The following is a 21,661-nucleotide window of genomic DNA, read 5'->3' as shown; positions in this document are numbered from 1 at the left end:
ACCTACCTATGCACGTTTTCCCACTGGAGTCAAGCTGGTGTCCACTGTTGCAGGAACAGCGGGGCCCACCAACCTCATGTACACAGTGATGGGAGCACTGGCCATTATCCTTCTCACAGCTATTGACAATTTCCAGTTCAATTCCTTTCCAAAACAAGAAGAGGCACATTAGCATAACAACAGAGGAATCTTTGTACACATCTACTAGCGGGACACTTCTCTTTGGGGAGGTTGACAAACTTCATTGTAAACATGCTCACCTTCTACAGATTTAAGAGTGAAAACCTGAAGACTATGAAATGTTCTCGATGTTTCATAGCATATCCAAACTCCAATATTTCTTTACAAAATTATTCTTTATTTACTGGATAGAGACAGTCAGATATCTAGAGGGAAGGGAGAGATAGAGAGGAAGAGAGACAGAGAGACACCTACAAAGCAGCTTTACCACTCATGAAACATTCCTCCTGCAGCTGGGGCCTGGGGCTTGAATCTGAGACCTTGATCATTGGATATGTGCACTCAACCAATAGCACTACCACCCAGCCCCCCATATTTATATAATGTGAAATTAATGAAGTGCTGAGGGCAGGTAACATGCCCACAATCTTTAGTAAACATGTATCCATGTATCTTTAAGAACACTCATATCTAGTAACTCTGTATTTGCAGAACATAAAAAAAAATCATGTATTGAATTAATGATTAGAAAACCATCTTTTACTTTTTTTTTGCTGTTTTTTTTTTTTTTTGCCAGATGATATGTGTGTTCTTGAGCTAATAGTATGCTATTATCTATCCTCTATAAAGGCTGCTGAATATATGAAATTACTATAAAAATAGCTCTGGAACAAAAGTATGAATGCTAAACCCATCAATTAGCTGATCATATGTAACTGGCATCATGTTGGTGTGCTAATTAGCCTGGATATATATATATATATATATATGAAAGTCCTTTATATTACAGTGTGTTTTTTTAAATCTTTATTTATTTACTGGATAGAGATGGTCAGAAATTGAGTGGGAAGGGGGTGATAGAGAGGGAGAGAGATAGAGAGACACCTGCAGCACTGCTTCACCACTTGTGAAGTTTTCCCCCTGCAGGTGGGCATCAGGGGCTGGAACCTGGGTCCTTGCACATTGTAAAATGTGCACTCAACCAGGTGCACCACCACCTGGCTCCCTACAGTGTGTTTTGAAAGCCAGCCTACCAGTCTGGGTAACCCATCCTCACTTGGGGGGGCTAGGGGGCATCAACTTTAGCACTTGGATGCCAAGTGTGCTGAACACATAGACAGTATAAACATTTTCATTTTCTTTTTCTTTATTTCTTTTTTTATTATTACCAGGACTTTACCACTCCAGGATGGAGATAGATAGATAGATAGATAGATAGATAGATAGATAGATAGATAGATAGATAGATAGAGAGGGTCAGTCCACAGCACCAAAGTTTCCTCCAATGTGGTAGGGGCCAGGCTTGAACCAGGCTGTGAACACAGCAAAGCAGAGCACTGTTCAAGTGAGCTATTTTGCCAGTCCTAAGGAGTCATTCTCTAAGTGAGTAAATGGCAAATAACCTCTTACACCAGTGTGGGGAGATGGTGAAGATAATATAATGACTATAACTTTTATGAAAAAGACTTTCAAGCCTGAAACTCCTAGGTTCCAGATTTTGTCATAAAACCACCACAAGTCTGAGCCGAACAATAAGAGAGAGAGAGAGAAGAAAAAGAAAGGAATTCAGATACACTACTATTTTCACTACTGGCCTTTATGGCCCTGAATCTATGAGGCTTGAATATACCTCTTCTTAAAGAGTGTGGTTACATTGATTCTTTCCATTCCATTCTTTAACTTTTAGTTTCCTCTGGAAAGAGAAAGACCAGAAAGACCAGGACCAGAGTATTAGGCATGATAAGCACAAAACACCATCCAAACCGCTTAGCTGTGAGCTCCAGAGGCCATTGGAATTCTGGGACAGAAATCAGGCTCCCCATGGATGTCCAGGCTTCAGACAGGGAGACAGCAGCTCTGTGTGCTCCCAGGATACATCTGGGTCTTTGTGCTTAACATCCCTGTTGCCACTACTCTGCTTCCATAACAGATGTTCAGAAAGAAGTCTGGATGACTGAGCAAACAAAAGAAGGATTATGCTAATCACTGTATTATGGAGAATAAGAACCATTTTAGATGTAGAACCAGGAAGTTTAGGAGTGAACAAAAGTAGAAAGTTAAAGGAAACATGAAAATAATGAAGGCAACTGATGTCCTCACAATATGTTTGTATTCATACAGTGATTTACAGAACAGTTGTTGACACAGGGATACAATGTCATCACCTTGTGATATCTGCAAAACACTCTTACCTTCAATTTAGATCCTTTTTTTCCATCCTGCACCCTCTCCACTCCCTTCTGTTCCCTCAGGTCCTCAGAGCCCTTTGTACCCCACCCAATACAAGTTTCACCATGTGTTCTCCTTTTCTGTCCTTGTTTCTTAAGATCCATTTCAAAATGAGATCACTTTGTACTGGGTTTTCTCTTTTGGGCTTATTTCATTAAATAATTCACTTATATTCTTTAGGGAGACATTTGTTAAACTTTCACTCCTAATCTTGTTTTTTGCTCCTCTAAATTACTGTGCTTTTAAGACTGCTAATGGTCTTTATAATTCAAATATAAGTGAAACTGCTGTAATCTCATTTTTAAAATATGGGACTCAAATATATACTCAGATCTCTGGCAATGTCTCAGTTTAAAAATAGTAGACTTATTATTATTATTATTATTTTAATGGTCTTAGGCCTACAAAATAGCTCATGGGGATAGTGTACTGCTTTGTCATTTAGTTGGATTCCTGCCTCTACTACACTGGAGGGAGCTTCAGCACTATGATGTCTTTCTCTTTCTCTCCTCCTCCTCCTCCTCCTCCTCTGCCTCCTCCTCCTCCTCCTCCTCCTCCTCCCTACTTCCATCTCTCTCTTTCCTGAAAAGGTAAGCCAATGAGATGGGGCCCTTACAATGATAATAAATACATACATACATATGGCCTTGTGGTTACTCACAGCAAAATAGTCTGCCTTTACTTCTTGCATTGAGGGTGCACTAAGCACACACAGAATCTAATTACGTGAAGTATTGGGGCATTTGGGGGCAGTCTTATTTATTTAAGCATCCTGGATCTGGAATACTCCACTTTCTAGTCACGAGCTACAGTAATTCACTCACTACGTACTGTGATGATCTAGTTATCCATCATATTCTGTATTTTGAGAGCATCTGAAAAGAAATGACAGAATTGCAACATGTTACTTCTGCCCAAGAGATAGCCCACTGGGTGGGCAGCCTGCCTTTCCAGGTGATAAACCCAGATTTGAACCTAGGCTCACATGCCATACATTAGGCATGCCAAAACATCAAAGGAATCTCTGAGGGGGTGTCCTGTCTCTCTTCTCTCTCTCTGAATGAAGCACCAAAAAGGGCCTGGGAGTAGTTAAACTGTACATGTGTGAGATTCCTATTTTCAAATTAAATAAATACAAAATACTGGCTCCCTGGGGAGTAGTTAAACCAAGTATCCCAAATAGACTTGTTTTGATAAATGACATATACTTCACTGTTAAATATCACCATGTTCTGAAAAAACACTTTACTGACAGGCTTTTCAGAAAGTCCAAACACCAGTTTTCATTAAAAAAAAAAAAAAAAAATCTATGTCAGCTAGTAAATATTGAAGTCTGGTGAGAACTGCTGAAAGGACTTAAGCAAACATTCACATCAGGGAAATAAAATGTGAAAAATAAACCTCTACACAATGTGTTCAGCTCTCGGGCAAACTGTCCAAGTTAATTCTCCTGAAAGTCTGTGTCTCAGACTTAGGAGCCATGATGTACCCTTACCCCTTCTGGATGACTGAGAATGTGCTAGTGACATTGTAAAAGGTGTTATTTCAGATGCTTGCAAATTGTAGCCATCTCCTAAACTACTGGTTACATTAAAAGGTCAAAATTTTAATAAGAAAGAAAAACTCATTTTCTGACTGAAAGGACTCCTTAGAGTATATAAGGACTGACTGCAGACGACTCCCTATCTTATTAGTAAATAGGTCTTTCCTATCTTATTTACTTTGCTCTTTAAAACACAAATACTGCTATCACAAAACTGTTCTTCCCCCCTCCCTCCCTCTCTTCCTTCCTTCCTTCCTTCCTTCCTTCCTTCCTTCCTTCCTTCCTTCCTTCCTTCCTTTCTTCTTTCCTTTCTTCCTTTTGTCCTTGCCATCAGGGTTATCACGAAGGCTCAGTGTATGCATAACAAATCCACTGGTCCTGGCAGCAATTTCGTTTAATTTTCCTTTCTCTTTTGGATAGAGGCTGAGAGAAATCAAGAGGGTAGTGGGAGATAGGGAAGCAGAAAGAAGTTATAAGATTTATAGAACTGCTTCATAGATCTTGAAAGTTTCTCCCTGCAGGTGAGGATTGGGGATTTGAACCTGTGTCCTTGCATATGGTAGTATGTGTGCTCTACTAGATGCACCACCACTCAGATCCTACAGTGAATATGTACTAACAGATGCTAAGGTTGCATTGACAATGCAGGTATTTAAGAAATGTCAATGCTTGTGCAGTAGAGGACAAAAGATTTTGAAATTTCTAAAAGTTTTATTTAATTTATCTTCATGATAGCAAAAAAAGGTGACAAAGTCCAGAATGTTGCTCAGCTCCTGTAATGTTAGTAACTGGGACTGAACCTGGGACTCTGGGTGCTCAGATATGAAAGTCTGATGTACAACCGCTGTGTGATTTTCCCAGTCTGAGAATAAGAAATTTATTGTTCCTAAGAATGTCTCCATGGACAAACTAGGGGTATGGGCTGACTAGCCAACATCCATGTCCAGTAGAGAACCAAGTACAGAAGCCAGAACTCTTTCCTTCTGCACCCCCAAAATAATTTTTGTTCCATTTCCCCTTGGGGGGATAAGTTAGGAGAAGAGGGTTAGAGGGATTTGAACCCCAATTTCATCAGGACCTGAAATGCTTGTCCCCAGGAGTCTTTGTATTTATACCGTGACTGAAAAGAAAGAGAATCTGGAAAGCACAAGAGGCAGTCAGGGACTGTTTCACTTAATTGAGAGGGGAGAGGAAAAAGGAAGGACACTTAGAAGTAGTAACAGGTGTAGGTGTGACTTGGAAAGGAAATAAAGGCAGCACCATAAAAGTGAATTCAAATGAGCAAAAAAAAAAATCTATATATAGATATATAGATTTAAATATGTAGTCAAACTATATATGTGACTTTGGGAGGACTATTGCAGTTTCTGCTGAAGGGGGATAGGGACATAAAACTCTGGTGGTGGGAATAGTGTGGAATTATAACCCTGTTATCTCATAATTTTGTAAATCACTATTAAATCACTAATAAAATAAAGAATGCCTCCATGTGGGGGAATTTCAGTAACAACACACGATTATTGATGAAATTCACCACTGTTTTTCTTTTCTTTCATCCATTAAAGTGGACACAGGATCACAAGGTATACAAATACATGTTGGAGTTAGAGTTTACTTGAAGCTAGAAAACCCTTTATCAACTGTATTAATCTCACTCCAATCACTTACTTATTTATGTTTTAATTTTTATTTTACTTTTTAAGGATTTTTTTTACCAGAGCACTGTTCAGTTCTAGTTTATGGTAGCATAGGGTAGTGAACCTATAACTTTAGAACCGCAGATGAAAGTTCTCTGTATAATCATTACACTGTGTCTCCCCTACACTTATGTACTTATTATTCTAAGTGGAGTTTTGGCTCCAACACTAAGTGGTGAAGAATGGGAAAGATGATTTTAGGAACTGAGACTGGAGATCATTAGTTCCATTTTAGAGTGTTCTTTTAAAATATTGATGAGCGAATCAATTGAAAATAGTCAGTATATGGTTTAATAAAAATCACATGTAGTTAGAGGAAGAAGAGAATAAGAAATGTAAGGTTGACATTGAGAGAAAGGTCAGAAGTGGAGACAAAAACCAGAAAAGTATAAAAATATAGACAAGAAGGGGGGTCAGGCAGTAGCACAGTGGGTTAAACACACATGGTGCCAAATTCATGGGCCTGCATAAGGATCCTGTTTAGAGCCCCAGCTCCTCACCTGCAAGGGGGTTGCTTCACAGGTGGTGAAGCAGGTCTACAGGTGTCTATCTTTCTCTCCCCCTCTCAGTCTTCCCCTCTTCTCTTGATTCTCTCTGTCCATCCAACAACAACAGCAATAATAACCATAACAGTAATAGCAACAATGACAACAAGGGCAACAAAATGGGAGAAATGATGTCCAGGAGAAGTAGATTCACAGTGCAGGCACCAGTCCCAGTGATAATCTTGGAGGCATATATATATGAACATGTTGTTAGAGGTAGTAGTTTTTAAAGTTCTTTTTATGCAATAGTTTTAGAAGCTCTTTTTCAGTTTAGTTTCTTATAGTGTGAGATGGAAAATTCCTTGCCATTTCCCCCGACCACAGGACTTAATCAGTAAACCACAAGCTGTTTACCAAGACCCTGCATGCAGGCGAGGCTTATCAGGACCTTTGCACAAGGAAACTGTTTACCAGAAGGTTACAGCTGATGACAGGGGGTGACAGGGGGATGTGGTGACCATACTCTGGCTAAGATTTATTGGTTGTGTGATTTTGCAATGTTTAAAATTAGCCCGCGCTTTGCTTTGAATGGACCCCGCTTTCTGTCTGGTTTGAAATGATTGGATTCCGCGTTTTCCATAGCATATTATAGGATATAGGTTGATAAGGTGATGTGTTCCCCCCTCCCTGAGTGTATTCTGAAATCCTATAAATTGTGTGGTTTGAGCCTTGGTCAGGGTCGAGCCTGGTGGACTGCTGTCAGTCACCTCTCGACCCGGATTCGAATTCATGAATAAACATCTTTGCTTTATTGCAGTGGATGGTGGTTTGATTTTTGCTCGCTAACATTTGGAGGCCCCAGCGAGATCTCCTCAGACGGGGATTCCTGAGGACACCCCATCCCGGGTTCGGACCCTAGGAGGCCTTGGAGGCTCTGCCCGGCTCTGGTAAGTCAGGCCTGATTTTAGTGCACAGTACCATCTTGTGTTTTGTCTCCGCAGATTGGGTAGAGGCTTGTGAATTGTGGGACGCCACGGTAATCCCAGCCTCAGCACCAGAGGCGACGGCCTCTCAGTTGCAGGAAGGGGAGCAGGAAGAGACCAGCTGGCCAGGGTCTCGCTCCCGAACTAGTGTGGGGTGTGCCATGCCACACTAAGGCTGGGTAATTCCTGAGACTGAAGTCTGACGGACTGTAGGGACGAGGACAGAAGTCAGAGGTCAGGTGCCAGTATAGCCAGGCCAGACGTAGGGCTGAAGCCTGCACAGTCAGAGGACTGGGGTTTGGCACTGGTTCGATGGTACTGCAGCCGCCAACAAAGGCTGCAACGGGAACCGCACTGCCCAGGGGGCTCAAGAGCTTTTCATGGCAGGATTGGCTCCTACTGTTTGGCCTTGCTGCTGTCAGTGGCTCCAGTGGGGGAGCTGTCGTAGCAGGACTGGCTCCTCTTCTCTGTGGCTGTCTCTCTCTCCCACTACTGTTTGTTTGTGGCCTCTGCTCTTCTCTACACTTTGGTGATTCACGAAGAGATTGACCTTGCCAGTGCAACTGAAGAGTCTGGCCGGAGCTACTCTCCGGTGATTCCCGAAGGCCTGGCTTGTGATGTCCTAGTAGTGGTGGCCGGTCAGGTAATCACCCACTTTTGACTGAATGAATGGTCTGTTGCAAACGCTCGTGTGCGTGTTGTGTGCCTCACGGTCGATTGACTATGGGGCTTGATTGGGCTCTAACCTGCATGTCCGTGGAGTCGTCTCAGCTCAGTGGAGATTCTCAATTCATTGAGACTGAGTCCAGGGTTCATATGGCTACTCCTAAGCTAAGACTCCTTAAGGCTCCATGAGGGGCCCGGCCAGTCGAGTACAGTTGATTGCCTGTTCCCCCCCAGGGAGCAGTTCCTTTTTTCCAGTGTTGTCTTTGTCTTAATCTGTCTGTGTACTCAAGCATAGCAACCTGGAGTTCTCTTCAACCGAGGCTCTGTGCCCCTCTCCCCAGCAAGGGGGAAAGCCCAAGTGGACACCTTTTGGGCTGATAGGAGGGGTACGGGAGGAAGAGTAGGGTGTGTGGTGCGCTAGACGGCGTCAGCACATGGGTAAAAGGGACCCTAGGGGTGATTGCTGGAATCATTGTTTTACTGTTTGTTTTTCTTTTGTTTCATTTTGACGAGATGGGTTAGAACCCGTCCAAAGACTATCCACTCACCCCTCTTGAATGTGTAACCAAGAATTTTTCAGATTTCTCGAGGAGAGCTGCTGGGTTCGGATCCCAGGTGGACGTTTCCACACTGAAGAAGCTGTGTGAGAGGGAGTGGCCAACCTTCGGGGTTGGCTGGCCTAGGGCAGGGAGCCTCGACATGGGAACATGCACGGCGGTGCACAATGTTATCTTTGGGAACCCTGGGCACCCAGACCAGATGCCCTACATCGAGATCTGGTTAGGTATTGCCCACAACCGGCCCAAGTACTTGCAAGAGTGCAAGGGAAGCCAGAAGCAGAAGGGGAAGGACAGGGGTACGTCTGGAATGTTTGTGACTGAGAGGAAACCCAGAGGTCGGCTTCCTGTGAAGCCCACCGCTCTGGTTTTCCCCGAGGCCCCTGAGTCTCCCCCGAGGGTGAGGAGGTCTAGGAGTGGATACCCCACTCCCTATCAGGTTTACTCAGGGATTCCAAGGGTCCCAACCCCAGAGAGAATTCCCCAGGTGCCGGACTCCACCTCCACCATGGAGCTCCTCCCAGAGGTTTTGAGTCCACTCCACACTAGAGCAGGGACGACATTCGGACCAGAGCCCGAATCTGCTGGAACCTTCCCCCTGCAAGAGTTGGGGGAAGTGGATACAGAGGGGTGGCCTTTGAGGATGTACATCCCCTTTAGCATGTCTGATTTGTATAATTGGAAGAATCAGAACCCCCCTTTTTCTGTTGACCCAGAGGGGGTGGCTACCCTACTCGAGTCAATTTTTTATACTCATCAACCCACTTGGGATGATTGTCAGCAGTTGCTGAATACATTGTTCACTCTGGAGGAGAAGGAGAGAATTAAAGCAGAGGGAAAGAAGCAGGTTCAGGATCAGCGAGGGGAGCCGGCCATGGACCAGGGTCTGATTGAAGAGGTGTTCCCTCAGTCCCAGCCGAGGTGGGACCCCAACACAAGCGCCGGATATGATGCCCTCACCAGGTACCTCCAGACTCTATTAAGGGGTATCCGAGCTGCGGCCCAGAAGCCCACCAATTTGTCTAAGGTGACTGAGTGTAAGCAGGGCACGAATGAGAGTCTGACTGCCTTTTTAGAGAGGTTATGCCAGGTGTATAGAACCTGGATACCTATAGACCCCAAGGCCCCCGAAAATGGGCTGGCAGTCGCCCTCCAGTTCGTGGCCCAGTCAGCCCCAGATATCAGAAAGAAGTTGCAGAAGCTAGAGGGTTTTCAGGGGAAGTCTCTCTCTGAATTGTTGGCAGTAGCCCAGAAAGTTTTTGAGAATAGGGAGGACCTGACTACAGTCACCTTAGATCTAAATAAGAAGATGACCAAGGTACTCCTGGCCCAAGAAGGAGGCCAGAGGGATGAGGGAAGTGGACCCAGGAGAAACAGGGAACTGGCTAAGGGTCGAAGCTGCCCTCCAGGAAGGAGTAAATGCCATTTCTGCAAGGAAGAGGGACATTGGAAAAAGGATTGCCCAAAACTCAAGACAGGAAAGAAGAGGGAGGAGGAAACTCCCTTGCTAGTGGAACTGGACTGAGGACATCAAGGCTCCTCCAACCCCCGGGAGCCTAGGGTAAAACTCTCGGTAGGGTGAAATTTAATTGACTTTCTAGTGGATACTGGGGCCACTCATTCAGTACTTCAGCAACAAATTGGGCCTATTGGGAAGGAAAAGGTTAGAATTATAGGAGCAACAGGGGAAGCTAAAAGTTACCCAAAGTCTGTAGGAAGAGTTGCAGGACCAGGCCTAGAGACTATTACTCACTCCTTCCTGGTCATTCCTGAGTGCCCTGAACCCTTGCTGGGATGAGACCTCCTGCAGAAACTACAAGCCACTATTTCCTTTGAGGCCAATGAGGGGCCCGTAGTTCAGGCAGGGGGACGGATCTTGCTTACCATGCCAGCAAGGGAAGAATACCGCCTTTATGAAACCCCAAAGGACGCAAGTAACCAGGACTTGTGAACTCTGTGGAAACAGGAAGTCCCGAGAGTATGGGCTGAGACCAACCTCCCAGGGCTAGCCAAGCATATGACGCCTATGGTAGTTCAATTAATTAGCTCATATACTCCGGTTCGCATCTGACAATATCCCATGAGTCAGGAAGCCCAGAATGGTATCAGGGGCCATATCCGATGCCTGAGGGAGGCTGGAATCCTGGTACCCTGCAAATTGGCATGAAACACGCCCCTCCTGCCGGTTCGAAAGCCTGGAACAGATGAATACTGTCCAGTGCAGGACCTGTGTGAGGTAAACAAAAGGGTAGAGACTATCTATCCTACAGTCCCCAACCCCTACACTCTCCTCAGCCTCCTGCCCCCCGACTGAACATGGTACAGTGTCTTGTATTTGAAGGATGCTTTCTTCAGTCTCCCCCTAGCCCCACAGAGCCAGCCCATCTTTGCCTTTGAATGGACAGACCCCGAAGAAGGAGAATCGGGACAACTGACTTGGACCCGACTGCCCCAAGGTTTTAAGAATTCTCCTACTTTGTATGATGAAGCTCTTAGTAAAGATTTGCTGACATTCCGAGGGGAGCACCCTGAGTGCAGCCTTCTGCAGTATGTGGATGACCTGCTGGTTGCTGCCCCCTCCAGGAAAGACTGTGAAACAGTAACCAAGGACCTGCTCGAGGTATTGGGGAACTTGGGGTACAGAGCATCTGCTAAAAAGGCTCAGCTGCGTATCCAGACAGTAACCTACCTGGGCTATCAGATCAAGGAAGGACAATGGGCCCTGTCTGAGGGCAGGATACAGGCCATGCTGAAGATCCCGACCCCCACTTCCAAGATATAGGTCCGAGAGTTCTTGGGGGCAGTGGGCTACTGTAGGCTATGGATCCCAGGGTTCTCTGAGCTAGCAAAACCCCTCTACACTGCCACCAGCGGAGGCAATACACCCCTGAAATGGACTGAGATGGAAGAAAGGGCTTTCCAGGCACTGAAGACATCCCTGGTGAGTGCCCCCACCCTGAGTCTTCCTGATCTTAACAAACCGTTCCAGCTGTTTATAGCAGAAAATGCCAGTGTAGCTAAGGGGGTGCTTACTCAAACCCTGGGACCCTGGAAGAAGCCTGTCGCCTACCTGTCTAAACGATTGGACCCAGTAGTCGCAGGTTGGCCAGGGTGCCTATGGACAGTGGCAGCAGCCGCCCTGCTGGTGAAAGAGACTACCAAGCTGACTTTCGGGCAGACCCTAGAAATCGCCACAGCCCACAACCTGGCCAGCCTACTTTACTCCCCTCCGGACCAGTGGATGACCAACTCTCGGGTTACCCATTATCAGGTACTGTTGCTGGATCCACCTTGCATTACTTTTAAACAGACTGCAGCTTTGAATCCAGCCACCCTGCTCCCCAACCCAGAGGAGGATGTCATTCGTGATTGCAGAGAGGTTCTGGAAGCCCTGACCTCACTGAGAGCTGACCTGAGGACGTCCCACTGCCAGATGCACAGGAGACCCTCTACACGGATGGGAGCAGCTTTGTGGAGGACGGTGTACAGTATGCGGGCGCCGCAGTGGTCACGAGCCAGGAGGTCCTGTGGGCTGAGGCCTTGCCTCAAGGAACATCAGCCCAGAAGGCAGAGCTGATCGCACTCACTGAAGCACTCAAGTGGGGAGCAGGGAAGAAGGTGAACATTTACACTGACAGTAGGTACGTTTTTGCTACCATCCATGTCCATGGGGCTCTGTACCAAGAGAGAGGATTGCTGACAGCCGGGGGAAGAGCTATCAAGCATGCCCAAGAAATATTGACCCTGCTGGCAGCTGTTTGGGGGCCAGAAAAGGTTGCTGTCATCCATTGTAAAGGGTACCAGAAAGATGACTCAGAAGTCTTGTGGGGGAACCGGCTGGCAGACCAGACAGCCCAGGAGGCAGCCCAAAGACTAGTGGGGACCCAGGCCCAGTTGGTAGTGGCTACACCTAAAGAAATTATCAAAGAAGAGAAGCCTGAGTACTCTGAGAAAGAAGAGAAGCTGAGCCAGAAGCTTTGGGGAAAACCCAACAAGGAAGGATGGATCATCTTGGCAGATGAGAGAATTCTGCTACCCCAGTCACTGGGAAGACAAGTGGTCACTCAGACACATGAAGGTACCCACTTGGGGGGAAACAAATTGGCCAAGTTAATCAGTAAATTCTATTTGATAGTTGGTCTGCACAGGATTTCCCAGAGTGTGGCAAGCCAATGCACCACGTGTGCTAGAGTCAACACTAATTCTGTGCAGGTGAAGAATCCTGGAACCCTGTGGCAGGGAGAGGAACCTGGAGAACACTGGGAACTAGACTTCACCGAGATGCCTGGGACTTGAGGAGGATATAAGTACCTCTTAGTTATGATAGATACTTTTCCAGGATGGGCTAAAGCTTTTCCAACTAAGAAAGAGACTTTCCAGGTAGTGGTGAAACAATTGGTCTTTGAAATTATCCCCAGGTTTGGGCTCCCTTATTCACTGGGGTCTGATAATGGCCCGGCATTCATTGCCAAGGTCACCCAACAATTGGCTGAAACTCTAAAAATCAAGTGGAAGTTACATTGCATTTATCGCCTGCAGAGTTTGGGGCAAGTAGAAAGAATGAATAGGACTATTAAGGAAAGTTTAACCAAGTTAAAAATAGAGACTTGCGGGGACTGGGTTTCTCTCTTACCTTTTGCCTTGCTTAGAAGTAGGAATATCCCCTATGTGTCTGGATTCACCCCTTTTGAAATCGTGTATGGCAAGCAGCCAACCCTGCTACCCCGGGTTGAGGCTGGAAAATTGGCTGAGGTGTCACATGGCAGTCTCCTTAAGTCTCTACAGGCCTTGCAGGTGGTGCATGGGAAGGCCAAAGCTGCTGTCCGGGACGTGAAACCTGGAACCTGGAGGGAGGAGAGCCAAGTCCGTGCCCCCTTGTTTGAGCCTGGTGACTCTGTGCTGGTAAAGAAGCTGCATCCCGACCACCTCGAGGCCCGGTGGGAAGGACCATACACCATGGTCCTGAGTAAGCCAACTGCTGCAAAGGTCACCAGGAAGCACCACTGGATTCATCACACCCGTCTCAAGAGGTCCGCTGCTGACACACCCAGAGCAGAGGACCTGAGAGGATGGCGTGCCGTGCCCACCAGAGATCCAATGAAGGTCCAGCTGGTCTCCTGTTGACCCTTGTGCTTTTGCTTTGCTCCAGCTCGGGTCTTCATGCCACCCATCCCCGAGTGTCCTCACTGTTCATGTGGGAACTAAGAAATAAGGAAGGGAAGGTGACCACCAGCCTGCCAACCACTGGGCAGCCTACATTCGCCTTTGATTTGTGTGATTTGTTTGGCACAAATTGGACCAATGCAGTCGAAAAGTTCATGTTTGAGCAAAGAGAAAGAGAAGGGAAGACAGTCTCTAGAACTGTGGACACTACAGATGGAGGGTGCAGCTCTAGAGAGTCACCTTTGGGACAGACCCTATTATGTCTGCCCCAAAGAAGGCGGCCCCACCAAGTGTAAAGGATCTCCGGAGACGAATATTGATAAGCACTTGAAGTTCTCAAAGGTGACCCATCCTGGCGCCCCGACTGAGCCAGGTACTTGCAACTTAAGGGACTGTAACCCTATGGAAGCGAGGGTTGAGACTTGGCATGAGACTGATTCATGGATGGGAGGGAGAACGTGGAGCATCAAGATACCCTTCCTTACGAGTGTCTCTGGGACTTTATTCACTATCCAATTGCAGTTGCTACCACGGACTCAGAATCCTATTGGGCCCTTGAGGCCTATTATCTTAGGTGAAGACCCCCGTCCCAGTTCCCCACCGTCTTCGGGGACAAGGGGAAAGAATGAAACTGATAGAAACCAGACTGACATTGTACCAAGTGGCACTAAGCCGCCTGACATAGAATCTTTGCATCCCAGGGTGAAGCCACTAGTGAGAACCATGGAGTTAATGTATCACCTCTTTAATGAGTCTGACCCTGAAATAACTAGAGACTGCTGGCTGTGTCTGCACCCTGAGCTTCTCTATTATATAGGCGTGGCCGCCTCTGCAGATATTGGTAGCCAGAAGGAGGACATTAGGAGACTAACTTTATCCTCCAACAATTCTCAGAGTTCTGAGTGCAAGGGGGGAATGCAGCCCCACATGACCTTGGGGGATATTCAGGGAAAAGGAACTTGTGTTGTACAGCCAGTTTTAAATTGGACTCCTCCCCCTACAGGGGCAATTGCAACCAGAGTATCAGAGTTAGTAAAACCCAGGAGTGGGCCACTCTCCTCAAGGCCCCCGAGGGAACCTGGTGGGACTGTACTTCAGGCATGACTCCCTGTATCAGCCCTTATGGAATGACTAAGAAGGACCTCTGTGTTTTGGCCCACATTCTGCCACATGTATACTATTCCCAGGGTAAGGCAGGGTGGGCGCACCTTGAAAGGCAAAGGACGGACCACCTCGGGCCAGTAAGACAGAAGCATGGCATCCCGGTAATAATTCCCCTGCTCGCAGGGGCAGCCATAGTGGGATCAGTGGCAGTAGGAGCTACGGCCCTGGCCAAGGAGACCACTTTAGTAAAATTAGATCAGCAAATCAATCAGGATATGACGACACTGGAGTGCACTATCGAGTCCCTGGAAGGGTCACTATCCTCCTTGGCCGAGGTGGTCCTGCAAAATTGTAGGGGGCTTGATTTGCTATTTATGAAACAGGGAAGATTATGTGTGGCCCTAAATGAAGCCTGCTGTTTTTATGCCAACCACTCTGGAATGGTGAAGAAGACTTTAAGTGAAGTTAAGGCAAGAATAGAGGACAGGGGCAACCGCCTGAGGAACCTGAGCGAGGGCAGCTGGTTTACCAACCCATTCTCTTGGTCCCCTTGGTTGACAACGCTGATTAGTTCTCTGGCATTTGGGATGCATTGGATCGACCTTCTCGTGGTGCATCCCGTGAGTACCCCTTTATTGGGGAAACTGACGATCCTTCCTAGCCGACTGAATCCACATGGATCCCCGTCACTTTCAAAGCCAGCAACAAGAAGACATCAGGCTCAACCTGATGCTGTTGACTGGCTACGGAAGAAGGGCAAACGCTAGAAGAAGAAGAAGTTCTCTGGCGGGGCCTTTGCTCACCCTGCTCCTCATTTTTACTCTGGGTCCTTGTCTGTGGAAATCTTTGATCTCCCTAATCCGGAGATGAGGTGAAAAGTCTCCTCGAGACTTACCTTGAGACAGGATATATTGAGACTTATTCAGAAGAAGAAGATGAATCAAGGATTTGATTCTTAGCTAAGACTAGTGGGGAATGTTAGAGGTAGTAGTTTTTAAAGTTCTTTTATGCAATAGTTTTAGAAGCTCTTCTTTAGTTTAGTTTCTTATAGTGTGAGATGGAAAATTCCTTGCCATTTCCCCCTGACCACAGGACTTAATCAGTAAACCACAAGCTGTTTACCAAGACCCTGCATGCAGGCGAGGCTTATCAGGACCTTTGCACAAGGAAACTGTTTACCAGAAGGTTACAGCTGATGACAGGGGGATGTGGTAACCATACTCTGTCTAAGTTTTATTGGTTGTGTGATTTTGCAATGTTTAAAATTAGCCCGCGCTTTGCTTTGAATGGATCCCACTTTCTGTCTGGTTTGAAATGATTGGATTCCGCATTTTCCATAGCATATTATTGGATATAGGTTGATAAGGTGATGTGTTCCCCCTGCCTGAGTGTATTCTGGAATCCTATAAATTGTGTGGTTTGAGCCTTGGTCAGGGTCGAGCCTGGTGGACTGCTGTCAGTCACCTCTTGACCTGGATTCGAATTCATGAATAAACATCTTTGATTTCTTGCAGTGGATGGTGGTTTTATTTTTGCTTGCTAACACATGTTTGAAAAATTATAGGTACTGTCAACTATACTGAAATGTGATGTAAGATCAAAAAAAGGATAAAACCAGAAAAGTTAAAATGAAGTCTGGCTACATGGAGATGGTGGGTATCCCTGGAAGAGTAGGGCAGAAAGTCTTACTAGTTTAGAGAGGATATAAGATGTCAAGAACTGTCTAAGTCAACTCTCTAGTGAGTCTCTAGTATGTTGTGAGTTAATGGTAGATAATTCAAAGATAGAAGAAGTAAGACTAAGTAGATATACTACTTAATAACAAAAGTCTTGTGGTGATGAAAGCAAGTGGAATTTAAGTATAATGAGAATGATGGTCTGGGGGGGCAGAGCAGTGGCACACCTGGCTAAGCTCAAGGAACCATGCAAGGGTCTGGGTTTGACCCTCCAGTTACCCACCTGCAGGGGGGTCAGTTCACAAGTAACAAAGCCGGTCTTCAGGTGTCTCTCTTTTTCTATGTCTCCCCCTCCTATCTCAATTTCTCTCTGTCCTATCCAATAAAATTTTTAAAAAGTGGTGCCAGGAGTGGTGGATTTTTAGTGCCAGCACAGAGCCCCAGCAATATCCCAGGAGGGAGGGAGGGAGGGAGGGAGAAATAGAAGGGGGGGAGAAAATGATAGTCTTTTAAACGTAGTAGGGCCACCTTCTTCATACTGACAAGAGCTGAAGGCCCATTATTCTTTGAGGTATTTTGGGCCAGTTTTTTAGCATAGATGGTAGTCTGCATCTATTTCATTATAAGTGAAGAGACAAGGTGAGGGTTAAGGCAAAAATTAGAATGATAAAAAAATATTTGGAAGATAACAAGAGAAGATGAAAGATTTTACAAGGATAGGACAGGACAAAATAGGCCTATTTTGATATCCTAGGTTTGTTTGAACTTGTTTCTTAGCATTTGAGATATATGTTCCTGTACTTAACATAAAGCTGGCTAATATGAGCGTGTCTTAATCATAGAGAAATCTACCAGCTAATGTGCTCAGTGGAGAAAGTAGACACTAAATAACATTTTGTCTCTGAAGAGCAAGAAACAGGACTTGATGATATATATTAATTACAGCAGAGGAAAGGATAGAAATGACAACCAAAGAAATAAGACAAGAAGTCCATTATCTGAAAAGGAATAGAAGTGAACACTGGGTAATGATGGGTAATATTAAGTTAGATTAATGGGTCTTGAGGAGATTTTCATCAGTGTTCCAAGCTTAGTAAAGTTGAATTAAGATTTAGCAGAGGACTGGTGGGAAAGACTTCAGAGTATGAAGTAACAGCAATAGCTACTAATAGCAGCTAACTGCTCAATGGGTCCACACTGGAATGTATCCTTAACAAGGGAGGCATTAAAATTGCATAGTGGGGTCTAGATTAGAAAGACGTTGAAGTTAAATAATTTTTTTAAAGTTGTTTTTGTTACTTTTTAATTTTTTTTTCTCCAGGGTTATTGCTGGGGCTCGGTGCCTTCACTACGAATGAATCCATTGCTCCTGGAGGCTATTTTTTCCCTTTTGTTGCCCTTGTTGTTTATAACTGTTGTTATTATTACTGTTGTCATTGTTGTTGGATAGGGCAGAGAGAAATCGAGAGAGGAGGGGAAGACAGAGAGGGAGAGAGAAAGATAGACACCTGAAGACCTGCTTCACCAATTGTGAAGCGAACCCCTGCAGGTGGGGAGCCAGGGGCTCCAATCAAGATCCTTAGGCCAGTCCTTGCACTTAAACCACTGTGCTACCACCCAGCCCCCAAGTTAAATAACTTTAATCATCATTCTATTAAAAAAGAAGAACAAGTGGAGGGGAGGTTATGGCACACCCAGTTGAGCACACACATTTCCATGTGCTGAGACCTGGCACAAGCCCCTTGGTCCCCATGTGCAGATGGTAGCTTCTTGAGTGTTGAAGAAGTGTGTGTGATGCAGGTGTCTCTCTTTCTCTCCCTCTAGATTGCCCTCGCCTCTAAAATTTCTATCTCTATCAAAAACTAAAAAATAGTAAAAATAAAAAAGAAAGAGAAAGATAAAAATGACCATCAGTGGTTGGTGAATTTGTTGTGCAGACACAGAATCTCAGAAATAATCCTGGGGGGAGAGGAGGAGATGACTTCATCCATTTTAACAGTTGCATTGTAATTCATAGTGTAGGACTTGATGGCATTATGTTGAGTGAGACAAGTCAGAAAGAGAAAGACCAGTACCAAATGGTCTCACGCACAGGTAGAATTCAAGAATAAAGGACAGGAAGGGAAAACATAAAGTGAAACTTGGACTGGGTGTAATATATTGCACCAAAGCAAAGGACTCTGGGGAAGGAGGGCTAAGGACAGGATGAAGGGACATTGGGGTTGTGGTGTGGTCTCGTAGACACCAATCTAAGGGAGATGAGAGGCTATGCATATGCATTAAAGGCTATACTGTAAACCATTACCCCCCATGAATTTTTTAAAAGGAAGAAAAAATATGAGGAGGAATAAGGAGTAGGAGGAGAAAAAGTAGTAGTAGAGGAATGAGTTGATGACAGAATGTAAAGACAGAAGGAAACATTTCAAGAAGCAAGACGAATGAAAAATGGAGACAGGGAAAGAGAGCTGGCATGGAAAAGACTTGCTAGATCCATAGTCCAACATGGCACTACTACCTAGAGTTAGTTGTTCCTTCTGCTGGTTTCTGCAGTTCCACTTGTTGTTTTTCTTTTGAGTTTGACATAGGAGTTACCAGTGCTCAATGAAACATGATGAAGGAGGGCAGACTCTTCAGCGTGGATCCAAGAGGGCCCAACTTACAAGATCTGACTTAGTTCTCACCATGTAAACTACAAGATAGCCTCATTTTAAAGGGTGAATCATTATATTCATCATTTTCTACTGACACAGAGCCTCTATACCTCCACAATAAAACAAATGGGTGGGGGCTGGGAAGACACCTTAATGATTCTTCAAAAAGACTCTCATGCCTGAGGCTCTGAAATCTCAGGTTTAGTCCCCTGCACCACCATAAGCCAGAGCTGAGCAGAGTTTTAGTCTTTCTCTCTGTTTCATAATAATAATAAAAGTAGAAAAAAATCATACTCAGATCTTTAAAAGAAACAAACAAACATGTGGGCATGACTTCTAAGCTTGTACTTGCCTCCTGCCATACTGAAAACATTGGCAGGCATTTTATTTGGGCAAGCTACTCAGCTTCAGTGTCTTCCATTCGTGGATTACTCTCATTTCAGGGGCCAGAAGTGCCACCCACTTCCTGGACTGTGGTGGTCTGCACTTACTGTAACAGCGGTTTCCATCAGCTCCCAGCTCAAAGCCAGGGCAGCAGGCGCAGGTGAAGGAGCCCTCAGTGTTCACACAGCAGTGGCTGCAGAGGGCCAGCCCTTCAGCAGACTCATTTATGTCTGCAGGATGAGACGCACAGGCCATATGTGTGCAGCAATCAACCAGAGATTAACCTGTAAACTCTAACAATGAAACAAAGCATCTATTTCCCCTCAAGCACTGACATCCAGAGTTAACAGGAAAACACCACAGAGGTTCCAGTTTGTAAATAAGGTTGTTGCTGCTGATTCACTTGTGCATCTTAAGCTCTCAAACACTTCTTTCTACTGATTAAATCTTACTAGTCTTAGGCTGGGTGGTGGGTGGTACATCCACTACCCACCTGTAGGAGGGCAACTTCATGAGCACTGGAACAGTGCTGTAGGTATCTCTCCTTTATTGGTCACCTCCTTCTCTTTCCCTCTCTATCTCAGTTTGCTGTCTACCCTTGATCAAACAGAAAGTAAAAGGAACAAAATGATCACTGGGAATGGTGGAGTCATGCAGGCCACTAAGCCCCACCCAATAACAGCCTTGGTGGCCAAAGAAACAAACAATAGTATGATGGTAGGAAAAGGCCCAAGTTGGGGGTCAGGCAGTGGCACACCTGGCTGAGCACACACATTACAGTGCACGGGGACCCAGCTTCAAGTCCCTGGTCCCAACCCGCAGGGGAGAAGCTTCACAACTGGTGAAGTAGGGATGCAGGTGTGTCTCTCTTTCCCTCTCATTTTCTCTCTCTATCAAACAACATAAAAAAAAAAAGGAAAAAGAAAAAGGCCTAAGTTGAGGGGTGGTGAGGGGTGGGGGACTGTACCAGGGAGAGTGTTTTACAGCCATCTGTCATGGGGAGATAATTAACTGTACTCAAGATCAACAACTGTTAACAATTATCTCCTCAATAAAATGATAAAAAGCAAATAAACAAAAACTGACTTAGTAACTTGGATAGAAAGAAAACAAAAAGATACAGATTCTTCTATGTTCTTAGTAATACTGAAATCAATGTCACTTGTCTAATTATACCTGCCAACTGATTCACTGTAAAATAGAATCGCCTTGATTGACAGTCACTAGAGGTAGAGAAACAGAGAGAAAGAAGTCACAGTGCTGAAGCTTCCTTCCATGCAGTAAGGGACAGACTCGAACTTGGTCATGCCCAAGGTTGGTCACAGATGAAGTTCTTGGGGACCTTCAGATTGTATAGGGTGTGCCGTTACTTACATATCACAGGGCCGTGCCGTTTAAACACATGGGGCACTGCTGCTGTTGACATACCTAGTCCATTTGATTCAGCATGATTTTGTTTTATGGTTCAGGGAATCCCTGCTCCTCTCCTCCCTGTTGACAATTCTCACCATCATTTCCTCATCTAAACTTTCCCCCAGGTAGCATTTTGCAGTCATTCCCCCAGGGCGCTTCTAAGTGACACACACACTTTAAAGGAATTTTATAGGCAGTATTTTGGGAAACAGACTTCCCAGGTAGCCTCTACCAAACATAAAAATAACATTCTGAGGGTAGGCAAGATAGCTCACTTGCTTTGTCTTAGGCATGACTCAGGTTTGAATCTGGCCCCCACTACATCATGGAAGGGAGCCTTAATGCTGTGTTGTCTTTCTCTCTGTTTCTCTGTCTCTATCTTTCTGTCTGAAAAGGTTTCCTGTAATAGTGAATACCCAGTGATGGCAGTAAGCAAATAAAAATAAACAAAAATTTGAAGATTAGATGGAGGCACATTTCTATATGTACACATACTTGTCAATTTTCTACACACACAAAAAATTTAATAGGAGCCTAATTTGTAAGGAACAGTAACTGTTGTATGAACAGGGGACCAAGGGAAAAATACTTTCTCTTTTTAAAAATATTTTATCTATTATTATACAGAGACTGAGAGAAATGAGAAGGAATAGGGCTATAGAGAGGGAGAGAGAAAAAGAGACACCTGCCACAATAGTTTACCACTTGTGAAGCTTTCCCCTTGCTTGTGGGGGTTGGGATCTTGAGACCAGGTCCTTGAATATCGTCACATTTGCATTCATGCAGGTGTGCCACTGCCCAGCCCCCAGAAATATTTTCTTGATAGAAACATATCTTAGCAAAATTCACAGAAAATCTTATCTTGCTTTTGGCTTAAAGTGTACAAATAATTTTTATGTTTATTTATTTATTTTCCCCTTTGTTGCCCTT

The 21,661-nt window shown here is 45.1% G+C and overlaps 1 protein-coding gene across 1 annotated transcript in view; it reads right to left on the bottom strand.

Annotated features, from left to right (window-relative positions):
- The window catches only part of LOC103113428 (EGF-like and EMI domain-containing protein 1), a 684,559-nt gene that overhangs the window by 59,536 nt on the left and 603,362 nt on the right, over positions 1-21,661 (bottom strand). The window contains 2 exon segments of the mRNA XM_060171006.1: positions 7-144; positions 19,426-19,548. Coding sequence (XP_060026989.1) covers positions 7-144; positions 19,426-19,548 — 261 coding nt within the window.

This window comes from Erinaceus europaeus, chromosome 14 (assembly GCF_950295315.1).
Source record: "Erinaceus europaeus chromosome 14, mEriEur2.1, whole genome shotgun sequence".
Lineage (NCBI taxonomy): Eukaryota > Metazoa > Chordata > Mammalia > Eulipotyphla > Erinaceidae > Erinaceus > Erinaceus europaeus.
This window is presented reverse-complemented; position numbering and strand designations above follow the sequence as displayed.